The following is a 12,069-nucleotide window of genomic DNA, read 5'->3' as shown; positions in this document are numbered from 1 at the left end:
GGTATACGGAATAAAAGCAAGATTATAAGGGCATGATACTAATGAAAGTGGCAGTTTGCCCCGCTCGCTTAATTGTTTTAGGAGTCATGTTAAATTTTGCAAGCCTATTACGTCTCCATCGGAATTTAATCAGCTTTCTGAATCCGAAAACCAAAATCCTTTATCTCTATTCGTTCTAAAATGAGAGCAAAAAGTTCCGAGAAAGTCGCAAAACGGTTTTGCCAAAACGTACCAAATTTTTTTTTCAGGGATCGAAAAAACACTCACAATTTTGTTCCAAATGGAGGAATGTATCGGAACAAAATTAACCGAGTACTGGACAGATACGAGGAACGCGAAAATGCAGATTTCAAAAAATCAGTTGCCCGACCTGCCCTCCTGGGATCGGTGAAAGTAGTGAAGAGAGTTGAGATAGCTTTTCTCAAGAAATGCTATTTATTATTTGCAAGACTTTGAATTATAAACTCTAAGTGAAAAGTGTATCATAAAGAGATTGACCCCCTTCATCAAAAACAAGCATGTCATGGACATGACGACATCCCACTATGACAAGATTGTGACAGACTTTTTTCGAAGCAAAAATATCGATTTTGTTGAAAAAAGAGACGACGCTCCAAATATCCCTCAAGCTCGTCCAATTGAACGGTTTTGGGCACTAATCAAGAAGGAATATTCCAATAGACAAAAACCACCCAAAAACTTGCGAGAATTTATACAGGTCATGACGGCAATAATAAAACTCGTTGGGGAAACCAGTGGCAAAACGTTCATGGCGATCGTTCGCAAAAAGCTTGGCTCAATCGGAAGGAATGGAGTGTTTGGACCATTGGTGGACAATTATAAGTAGCTACAGTCCCCATCTATAATCTATATAAATTTCACTAAATTTCCTGTTACCATGCATTTTTTACAGACAATAAACCAACTGCCACTTTCATTAGTATCATGCCCTTATTTTCGTATGGTAGTCATGTCGCTTTGTTTCGTATTTATGTACATAGTATGTAAATAAATTTAACTCAAAATCCAGGTGACCCCTGACATGACCATGTTGACCAATAGTCCTTGAATATTTGGTTGCCCATGATGGTTGGGCAATCAGCCCTCAGTCGAGTTTCGGAGCTAGCTAGATCGAGTCCAGGGGTTTAAAATTGATACTTCTGAACAATGAAGTGGCTTCTTCTCTTTGGTAAGGATAGATATAGACAGTTTCACTAATAGTATTCAAAACTGACCTCCGTTTCAAGAAATTTAATTGGTTTCAAAAAATTATGTTCAAAAATAATTAGTAATTTTCGCAGCTTTGGTGCTAAGCAGCTCGGCGTTTGTCAAACGAGATGTCGGTACCAACCTCTTCACGCCAGGAAAGGAATTCATTTACGGTTTTACAATCTTGTCCCTAGTTGGATCTGATGACTATGTCAAGAGTTCTAGCACATTTAACATTAGTGGGGATATACATATCTCTTCCAACGGAAATGACATTAATGTCAAATTGGATGACATTACGTTCGGAACCCACAATGGCCAGTTTGATTCTCCAAACTATCCGAAGTTCGCGATGAAGGCGTACAACCAGTTGAATCCTTTGTCTGAACCTTTCTCTGTACAATTTACAAATGGCGTGGTATATTTCTTTATATAGCTAATTTATCATATCCTATGGTTTTTGTTACTTATTTAATCCTGGGTTTGCTGCAGGCTAAGGGAATCGTCCTTGACAAAAATTCTGATGAATGGGCCAAGAACATCAAGAGAGGTATTGCCTCCTCCCTTCAACTTGACCTTGGTAAAATTGATATCAAGAAATCTAATAGCTTCGTCACTGAGGAGGTGAGACTCTTGTTCATAACAAAACAATTTGTTTCGCTGCATTCCTAATTTTCTAAATGTTTTTTTTTGAATCTACATAAATATGTAGAGTGGAATTTTAGGTCGATGCAAAACGGATTATGTCATCATACCAGGGGAAGATGACAACCGTGTACTTCGAAACAATGCCCAAGTTCGTAAATTTAGGTCCCACGCACAATGTGAAGATCCTCCTCGCCGATTCCGTAAACCTGGCATGACTATCAAGTATTGTCCAGAGGTTTACTCAAGGGTATATTTTAAAATATTGTTTCCATTATTAATCATAAGTTGATGTCGCCAACCGCTAATAATATTTTTTTCAGGATGTTTTGAACTCAACCTCGTTCTCAGTCTATGACTTGGAAATTCAGGAGGGAAACTTGGTCGCAAAAAACATTCATGTTGGATCATCCGTCGCCTACATGATTTTTGGTGCAGATGGACACAGCCAATCTTCATTCACTATTATGAAGATGAACTTGAAAAGCTCCAACTCTGGATCCGTTCCACCCCCATCCAATCCCAAAACTTTCAACGATTTGAAGTTCGTATTTGAAAATGATGTCAAGGAAGATGAGGATCTCGGCAATCCAGTGCCCTTCTTTTTCCATCACAAAGGTCTTGATCTTGATTCTGCTGGACAAACTAAGGCTGCAGATCAAGTAAGATACGATTTAATTGTGTATCATATGAAATACGGCATTTCTTAGTAAATTGTATCTAGTATAAATTTTTCAATATTTAATGTGTCAAATAGCTCCTTACAAATATCAAAAAGATGCACAATAGTTTCGACACTGCAGAGCTCTACAAGGACGTCAAGGAATTCCACAAAGGTGTTAAATATTAGCTTAGAAGTTCAAATGAAATTAAATTGGAATTTCAGCTTTAATTTTTTTACGTTTATAATTTTTCATTTATGTTCATCCTTTTAGTAAGCCCATTCTCTCTCCTGCCTTTTGTCTCGGCTTTGAACTACCAACATATCAAGGATACTTACGACAACAAGGTGAAAGGAGGAGATGCTACAGAGGAAAAAATGTTCTTGGACGCACTTGCTATTTCCGGAACTGGCCCCGCTGCCCTTGTTCTTCGTGACATTGCTGCTAGCACATCCGACAGTATCTTCCTCACTCGTAACATTGCCCCCATGGCGCACTACATCCGCAATCCAACAGAAAATCTTATAAAGGAGCTCGAGGGACTAATTAAACCTGAAAATACTAAATACAACTCACGTATTATAGAATTTTCTTTTGCTTCCCTACTGGGGCGTGCTTGTAGGAAAACAAATTGTGAAAGGACAGGACTTTTGGATAAGTGGGTTAAATATTGGTCCGACAATCTTGACTGTACGTCTCATTACAGATTTTCTCTCGTTATATTGACTAACTTTAAAAATCATGTACTGACAACTTGCTTGAAATTTATAGCTGGATCTAGTTTTGATGTAAAGACACAAGCGATTCTGGCTCTCCGTAATGTGAACCATTTCAAAGCGGCAGAGAAATTACTACCGATAGCTGTTGACAACAAACAAGAACGGTCAATTCGTACTATGGCTATCTCTGGAATTACTCCGCTTCTTAAGAAAGATCCTCTCGTTTTCAGGAAGAACATCCTCCCCATATTTTTCAACAGACAAGAAGATTCTGAAACTAGAAATCTTGCTATTCTATGGACCCTAGTATCATACCCTGAGGAGAACACTTTCCAACAAATTGGAATCTATATGTGGACAGAGAGGGACCCTGAAGTGAAGAACTTTGTTATAACCCTATTAAAAAGCCTTTCTGGAACGACCGACCAATGTTTGAAGCTCCGGTACGTTCAATTTATTTAGTTTTGAAAAAATAGTCCGATATTATCTGGTATTACATTAATCTATTAACTTTCTAAATACATATATGAAATACTTTTTGACATTAATTTGGTAGTTCATCTTGGGCTAAAACTGCCTTGAGCATGATGGGACGTACTGAAACGAAAAGCAAACATTCTGGCATCTACATTAGCGACTACTACGACCCGCAGTACCATTTCGCCCATCTCACTACTCTGAATGTCCAGAAGGTAAGGAGACATAAGTCAACCCCTTGAAATGAGCCTTGAAGGATTAAAATATTATAATACTTATCGGTTTTAATATCAGAGTGGGCATAGCATTCTTCCACAAACGGTATATTTCGGAGTCAAGAGTTCAGCAGGAGGTTACGCTTCCAAGTATCTCTCTATCTTTGTTCGATTGGAAGGCCTCGGGAAATCCATTTCCTCGCGAATCATGTCCATGATCACTGGTGAAATTGCATTTAATTTTTAATTTCCAATCCAATCGGTTAATTTAAAATAAATGTGACTGCAGGTGTCATTGATTTTGATGAAATCAAGGATATTTTTAATAAAATTGGGGTTCAAGAACGTCAAGCTGATCCACTCCGAATTGAAATTTGTGTAATGCTTCACGATCGATTTGTCGCTTATCACGCTGCTGATGAGAAAACTATTACCACAATCCCACAATGTAATTGTTAATTATAAGTTTTTCTATGTTACATACTGCTAATGGATTTTCCTTTGAAGTAATGAAGAAACTTGGAGAACTCAGTAATGCTGCTTACGATAAGGAATTCTCCAAGATGATTCTACTCGGTGGGGTCATGACCGAACAACCAAATGAGCTTGGCATTCCAGTTTCAACTATTTCTGGGGTTTCCACTATGGCCAAACTTCACGCTAAGGTTAAATCCGACAAATCGGGAACAACAATGAATCGCAGCTACGAAGTTCATCTTGGTCTAAATGTTCATGGAATCAGCTCAGTCAATAATCACATGGCACCCTTCGGTACTGCACATTCCGTTGAGGCCTTGAGAACCTTAAGGATCCGTATCCCACGCAAGATCACATTCGGGCTTGATGTCAAGCAACAATCCATCAACTTTGCTATTTCTGCTCCTACTGAAGATGATCCAATTATGGCTCAAGTTCATGCAACTGCAGTCACTTCGATTCACTCTGATACCCCGGCTACAATGAATGACAACAAAATTGTCGACCTTCTTCATGAAAGTTGTCCATTGTGCAAGGGAATGGAAGTCATTTCCAAGGGGGAGAAATTCCGTGAGGAAAGGAGATTAGGATCAGGATACAAATACAAAGCTTTGGAAGGAGTTAACATTGGTGGCAAGTATTTCGACTGCGAGAAGGTGCATTCCAGGATTCATGTTCTTCGACAGTTGAGGAAATTTTATGGACCCGAGTTCAAGAATCTTGGGTAAGGTTCTGTCTATTGATTTTATATGCAAACTTAAATTGCGTCATATATTAATTTCTAATAAACCATATAGCGGCCGAGCTGGACAATCACTTACACTTTTACGTGTAGGAACTAGATACATGATGTCCAGTTTATTTTTGTCCCCAACTACAGAGACATGTGGAATGAAATTTTGGTATCATAAAGATCTATCTGCCACATCCGTCTTCGACAAGGTTGAAGGTCAAGCTAAGGTCAAATATGAGGAAGATCCCAAGGACAAGCTCGGAAACAAGCTTATGGCAAAGTCCTCCCTTACCTTCACGTACACGGGAACCACCCCCAAGACCCGATCCCTCGACATGACCCTTACCCTAGTTAAGACTGGTTTGGAGAAGATTGAAGTCAAGACCAAGTTGGCTGCCAAGGATGATGCCCTCAACAAGGGTGGAGTCGTTTGCATTGACATCGCCGCTACTCAAGCCAAGGTTTCCGATTTCTTTGACTACAATGGCGAGAATGAACCAACCTACGAGCGAACCATTAATGTCGCCTGGTCCAAGGACATTTCTTCCAAGGATGCTAGCTGCCCCGCAAACTCTGCTGGAATCAAGATCACCAAAAAAGCTCACCGTTCTCAAGCTCAAAAGGATGAAGCTCAAAGTGACGCCTGGCCATACAAGCAATGCCGTGATCAAAAGAGCTCCCCCAAGTACGCACAAACCACATTATTGCCAATATATTGCACATAATTACCAAATAATTGTATGTGTGAAACTGAGATTTTGTGTCCTATTTTGATAGGTACCCTGGAGACCTTACCCCAGCCACTGAACCCTGCCTGTGGGCGGCTTACAAACAGACCAACCTTCGTGAATCCAACGTCACCATCAACTACAAGGTTGACCCAGAAGCAAGAAACCGATGGAAGTACCCTGGAGCACTTGTTGCTGGTTAGTTTGCCATAATACTTTTATCAGAACTGATTTCTTTATGTGAATGCTAATTTTTTGAACATATTTTAGCTGCCCTTATGCCATACTGGGTTCCCTCTGACACTGTCGATGGTCATGCCGCTCATGGTTAGTTGTTTAGTCTTTAATTTCGCATTAACTTATGTAAAGCCTGCAAATTAATTAAGTTATTATTTTTAATTTGAAGGTGATCATGGAGTTTCTGCTGACGGACACCTTCAAGGCGAACTCAAGCTTGATGTGACCATGGATGATGAGAATCCAGAGGCTGACATCCACTGGCACGGATCTGGTGGCGAGTCTGAACATTTCCACGGGGTCGACCTCAACTTCCTCCCAGGACCACTTAAGCGCCCAGTTCACTCCCGATTCTCTGGATTGATGTATAAGGCTTTCGAATTGGGAGTTTACGGTAAGTCAACATGCATACTGTCCATAGTTTTGCACACAAATTACTAACTATTCATAATTATAGGTTATTGTGATGTTACTCCTCACGCCGTCCAAACTTACGACAACGCTACCTACTTTGCCGATCTCTCCGAATGCTACACCCTCGTCTCTGGAGACTGCTCTGATAAGCCACGATTCGTCGTTCTTGGAAAGAAAATCTCCAATGACAAGCTTGGCCTTAAGATTATGGCTGGTGAGCACAAGGTTGAACTCAACGACATGAACAATGTCATTGTTGACGGAAAATCTCAATCCCTTTCCGACAAGCTCATTTTCCCCGAAGGAGATACCAAGATCTTCAAGTAAGCAGACTACTTATTAAGTTCTTTTGACAAGACGCCAACTAATTCCTATGTAAATTTGACTACTTTTAGGATCTACAAGCACGATGACAACAATGTGTTCCTCTTGTCCAGACCATTGGGACTTGCCATCCGATACACCGGTCATTACACAACGGTCACGATCGGAAGCCGTTTCCGAGCCCAACAGTGTGGTCTTTGCGGCAACTTTGACGGATGCCAAAAGAATGACTTCACTGGTCCAGCCACGACCTGCAAGAATTTGCAACCAACTGACATGACCAAAGCCTACATTGTCCGCGAAGGAAGTTGCGCTGGTGTCGGAAGCGTTTGCCCCAGCAGTTAAATTAATCTGCCGACAACAACAGCATCATGTATTATTACTTGTACCAATTTAACTACCCAAAAAACTTGTCTAAATTTTTAACAGCTTAATAAATCGGAGCGAGACAAGGACTCCCCTTCAGAATATATTGTTCTGGTTAAAAAAATATATTCAGTGACTAGCCGTATATCATTTACATGCAAATTATTTTTACATAAATATGTATATGGTATGCATACTTATTTATATTGGTGCCTATCAAACTTTCAATGTATGTATACAGCATAAATAAAACCAAGGTTCACAATATAGTTATGTATGATCTCATATCGTAAATTTTTTTAGGATTCCTTAGACCAACTAATTGTCTGGAAGCACTTATGTATATAAATAGAATCTATCCTTCAAGGAATTGACTCTCAAGAAATTTTGAAAATGCAATTTGCAAAAAGCAATCATCTTTAATCTTGAAAGCCGGAAATTTGCACAAAATACTTTCATTTCATCTTTGAAAGAGTAATAAAACCATATCCGGCGGGACACGACTATTCGTTTGTACATTTTAATTTCCTTTAAAATAAGTCATTTAAGTGTCCAAGATGAAATTTTGTCCATTACACTAAATAAATACGAAAGTTTAATTAGTGATTAATTGTTTTTAAGCAGCTATCACGAAGACCTTAAAATAATCAAGACGAAGAAATTTAGGAATAATTACATCATAACATTGTTCATTCAGGTTTTCTGGGACCATTTTCCCTAAAATAAAGAGAACAGGCTATCCACTCTATAAAATTGGGGACAAATTAACCTAATTATTTTTACTTTCAAACTATTAAAACAAAACTGCGGGAGGTCAAGTTCGTTACAATTTTCTTATGAGAGTGATCACTATTTAAAAGGCAGAATCAAGACATTGTTAATGCGATTATGTAAACTTTTTGATACGATTTTGGGGAACTCTGATGAGCAATTTTGTTAATTACTAAAACCCATTTGGTTGTAGTCAGTAAGAAAGAGAAAGTCAAATGGTTCACCAAGTTTCTAGAAATGACTGATTATATCTATTATACTGATTACTGATTATAATTACTTTCTCTGTCTATGTTCTCTTCGGGATCTCTCTAACTATAAGAAATATACATATATGTACATGGTGAATGTTGGTAAAAAATTATCGACGTAAACCCTGCTGATGAATTAATAAGTACATTAAAATATCTGAGGCATTTTGAGCTTCTTAATTTTTTAACATCTCAAAAACGCTTACGTTCATCAAATTAAAAAAGTTGCAACTGGAAACTGTAAAATTTGGGAAAGCACTTATCTGACCAATTTTCACCAAATTAATTATGAACGAGAAGTTAAAAGGCCTGCTGGATTACGTAAGAACTTTACAGGACGTTAAAAAGTAGCAGTTGCACTGTTCTCAGCATTCTTTGTGGGAACGTCAAGGTGGCAACTAAATGGCATGATTGGATTCTCTTGTTACTGCGAAACTAATTTCATTAGACAATTTTATTTTTAAAATCCCTGGACAATTCAACACTCATTTTTCTTAGATGAGGCCATAGTTACTATATGGAAAAAAAATCATCTAAGCAAGCATTCACTACAGGTTTGAAAAGCTTAATTTTTTCAGATCTCCGTCAGTTTCCAACCGATTTTAATGAAATTTTGGCCAGAGTTAATTATGGCTACATCGAGCAGAGCCCTGATTTGGCCGCCTGAAGCATCCAACGGTTTATGAGATATTCAATAAAAACCCAACCAATAGTGTGTTTTTTGGAGATTTAAAAAAATTTAAGGCATGCATGAAAAAAGTACACGGATAAAAAGTTGATACACATTTCTATAAAAATACAAAATTAAAATAGACAAAATCGGTTTAAAAGTGAGAAAGTTTTGATGGTGGTGAAATGTAACCACTCCCACCACCGCCCAAAGTTGAGTTGCTAAGGTCGACCCAGCGACTTCTCAATCCAGAACCCATTTAGTATCTAGGTGATGCTTGGGGTCTCTTAAAGGTCATTAGTTGGTGGTCACATAAATTACTCTTCAATACGAACAAAAACTAATAAATAAAAGAAACCCAAAAAAGGAAAGCTTAGATGAGACTAAGAAGTGCGATAAAAAGTATTTAATAAATTTCTTCTCCAGTGAAGGGCACAGAATTTTAATATTTCCAGCATCAGCGCCCCATTTCATCCACTACCACGTATATACAAATATACAATAACTATCAAATTTGAAATATAACTCAGAGAGAAGTATTAAAATCATTTGTGAATTTTTCTTGTCACTAAAAATTATGAATGCTTACAAATATACTGAAGGTTGATACATGATATACAGGTGTAGCCTAACATGGTCTACTTTTAATTATATGTACATAAATGCATACATGCTGCTTATGTACAGATATTAGAGTAAAATGAAATGGGTGCGCTGATGCTGGAAATTTTAAAATTCTATGTCCTTCACTGGAGAAGAAATTTATTAAATACTTTTTATCGCACTTCTTAGTCTCATCTAAGCTTTCCTTTTTTGGGTTTCTTTTATATTTTGTACCATCGGACAAACTTTAAATCTCAAACTTTTTTATCAACGTTAAAATACAATTTAGCATTTTAAGGTACATGGGAAATGCTTTACAACAAGTTCAAATCTTAAAACTTCCACTGAAGAATGTGTAACATTTTTTTCTTTCGTTGTTGTAATGAGTGGAAATCCAAGCTCATGTGGATCAATTATAAAAAATGCTACTCATCACTTGAATCTAATATCTATAATACCGCTTCACTTGTCATTTTTATATCTTCAAAGAGATTCTACATCAATCTCTACGGTACTTTTCGAAACTACGGCATTGAACTTCTTTTGAAGATTTCTGACAAACCACCAACCATGAAAGTACGACAATCCGGTCTCCAGCTGTGGTTCAATGTACATTTACATATGTATATGTACACACAGTACATAGTTTTCGAGGACATTATGCAATTTTTAACCCTCACGTACATACAACAATACAGAGATGCAAACTCTTATACCCATTTCCACACCCTATTCCGAATTAAACCAAAGTTTTCATGCAAATGAAGAGTACTTTTGTCTCAAAAATCTCATCATATTTAGCGTTTCATCTTTGTTTATACAGTTTGTGACATTCTTATCCTATATTTATTTTTATGCAAAGGATAAATTTCGAGAGGTCGGATTACACCGATGTCACAAAGGCGCACAAATCCCTCAAAACAGTAGCATCCCGAGGAAAATGCACCCCAAGGCCTATTTTTGTACACACATATTTTGTCATCCTTGTGATTCTTTCACAAGGTAAACATTTTGATTACTTTAATTACCCAAAGTAAACATTTCCTAAGCAGACGAAGGACTTTGTCATGCACAGAGAATTCAAATGAGAACCAAATTTCCATCTGTGCCTTCACTCATGTGAATACGAGCACATTGTTCTTTTCCGACTTTCCTGCGAGGACACACAGAGGACAACTTTCCGATACCCGGAAGCACTTTGGCTTTTGTTCCACTCAAAGAAGAGAGGCAGCTAATTCCTCAAATTAAATTCTTTGATGAATCTTTCAACAATCAATTAGTCTGGAAGGATACACACACAAAATTTGCCCGTGGACTTGTCAATAGACACAGAATACTGAAATCTGCATCAATTCGACTGCGATTGAATTAACTTTGCTGAGGAGGACAGTTTAGTTAATTTAATCACATACGACGAAATTCTGCTCAAAGCAGTAAATACTAAAGTAATTATCCTCTTGTGATCTGATTCCACAAGGAATTCGTAAACGGGCACGATTATGCCGACATCCAACAAATAAAGTCGTATTTACGTCGATTATATATATATAAAGAGCATCCACTAAGGTTTTTGACTGCCCCGTAAAAGGCGCGCTAGGCGGGAACACAGCGAAATTAAATTTCGAAAAAATTATTTTTTAATAGACCAAGTTATAAGCTTTCCATTGATATATGTCACCAATTATTGAGTCATGGCTAAGACTAGAAAACTTGGGTTGAAAGGCAAGAGTTGAAAAAAAGAGTGATTGTGTTTCGCAAAAATCGAACAAACTATGATTCTAAAATCACTTGGCACTTTTTCTAGCAAGAAGGTATTGCTCATTCAAATGTCAATTCTTACATAAAAAAGTACGAGGAATCCAATGAACTCAAATTCAAAGTCCCCACTGGTCGGCCTGCAAAGCTAGCGACGACAAAAGTCAAAAATCGGATAAAAAAAATTTAACAAAATCATTCATCAACGGCAACGGCTGCACGACAAGGATGGTCAAGATTTCAAAAAGCTATTTGAGCAAAATCAAAGTCCATAAACTAGGGATTATAGCAAGGGCAAAACACCAGCACAAAATTACAAACCAACACAACAGGAAAGGATTCATGCGTTGTGCAAGAAATTATTGAAGAAAATTAGAGGAAAAGTGGTCATCATGGACGATGAGCCCACGTCAGAGATGACCCTTCAAATCTTCCAGGAAGGCATTTTTTCCATAGTTCCAACCCCTGTGAAGTAAATATGAAGACAAAGTCCAAAAGAAAGACCAATTCCCAAAAAATGAAGAATTTGGCAATGCATGTCTAGCATTGGTCATGTTTCCGATCCCGTCATTTTAGAGGGTGCTGTAAATCAGGGGTTTATCTTAAATCATGCATTAAAGGTGGATTGGAATCGTTTATTATCAAAGATCATAAAAATAAAGTTTTTTTGGCCTGACCTCGCAAGGTCCCATGACGCCAAAAAGGTCACTCGTGCCGACATCTGAAAAAATTGAATTTTGTGGCAAAAAATGGAAACCCACCAAATTTTCCTCAACTGCGACCAATTGAGAAGTTCTGAGCGCTGACTATGTC

The 12,069-nt window shown here is 37.8% G+C and overlaps 1 protein-coding gene across 1 annotated transcript; it reads left to right on the top strand.

Annotated features, from left to right (window-relative positions):
• Window positions 1–1,067: 1,067 nt before the first annotated feature.
• LOC110847142 (vitellogenin) lies at window positions 1,068–7,332 on the top strand. The gene is made up of 18 exons (XM_022094008.2): window positions 1,068–1,189; window positions 1,302–1,627; window positions 1,702–1,833; window positions 1,922–2,104; window positions 2,178–2,516; window positions 2,612–2,690; window positions 2,790–3,206; window positions 3,288–3,678; window positions 3,792–3,927; window positions 4,007–4,151; window positions 4,217–4,375; window positions 4,435–5,128; window positions 5,202–5,822; window positions 5,915–6,063; window positions 6,136–6,192; window positions 6,272–6,496; window positions 6,560–6,839; window positions 6,912–7,332. The coding sequence occupies exons 1-18, from the start codon at window positions 1,168–1,170 to the stop codon at window positions 7,183–7,185; spliced, it is 4,629 nt and encodes a 1,542-aa protein (XP_021949700.1). The 5' UTR covers window positions 1,068–1,167; the 3' UTR covers window positions 7,186–7,332.
• The last annotated feature ends 4,737 nt before the right edge of the window (window positions 7,333–12,069 follow it).

Source organism: Folsomia candida, unplaced genomic scaffold (genome assembly GCF_002217175.1).
Source record: "Folsomia candida strain VU population unplaced genomic scaffold, ASM221717v1 Fcan01_Sc003, whole genome shotgun sequence".
Taxonomy (NCBI): Eukaryota; Metazoa; Arthropoda; class Collembola; order Entomobryomorpha; family Isotomidae; genus Folsomia; species Folsomia candida.
The sequence above is the reverse complement of the archived record's forward strand: the minus strand, read 5'-3'. Positions and strand labels throughout refer to the sequence as shown.

What these genes read in the sequence shown, in the direction of transcription:
- LOC110847142 (XM_022094008.2), top strand. Translation starts at nt 1,168, where the DNA reads ATGAAGTGGCTTCTTCTCTTTG. An exon ending in TACAATTTACAAATGGCGTG is followed by an intron (nt 1,628 to 1,701) that starts GTATATTTCTTT and finishes GGTTTGCTGCAG; the next exon opens with GCTAAGGGAATCGTCCTTGA. An exon ending in GACCAATGTTTGAAGCTCCG is followed by an intron (nt 3,679 to 3,791) that starts GTACGTTCAATT and finishes TTAATTTGGTAG; the next exon opens with TTCATCTTGGGCTAAAACTG.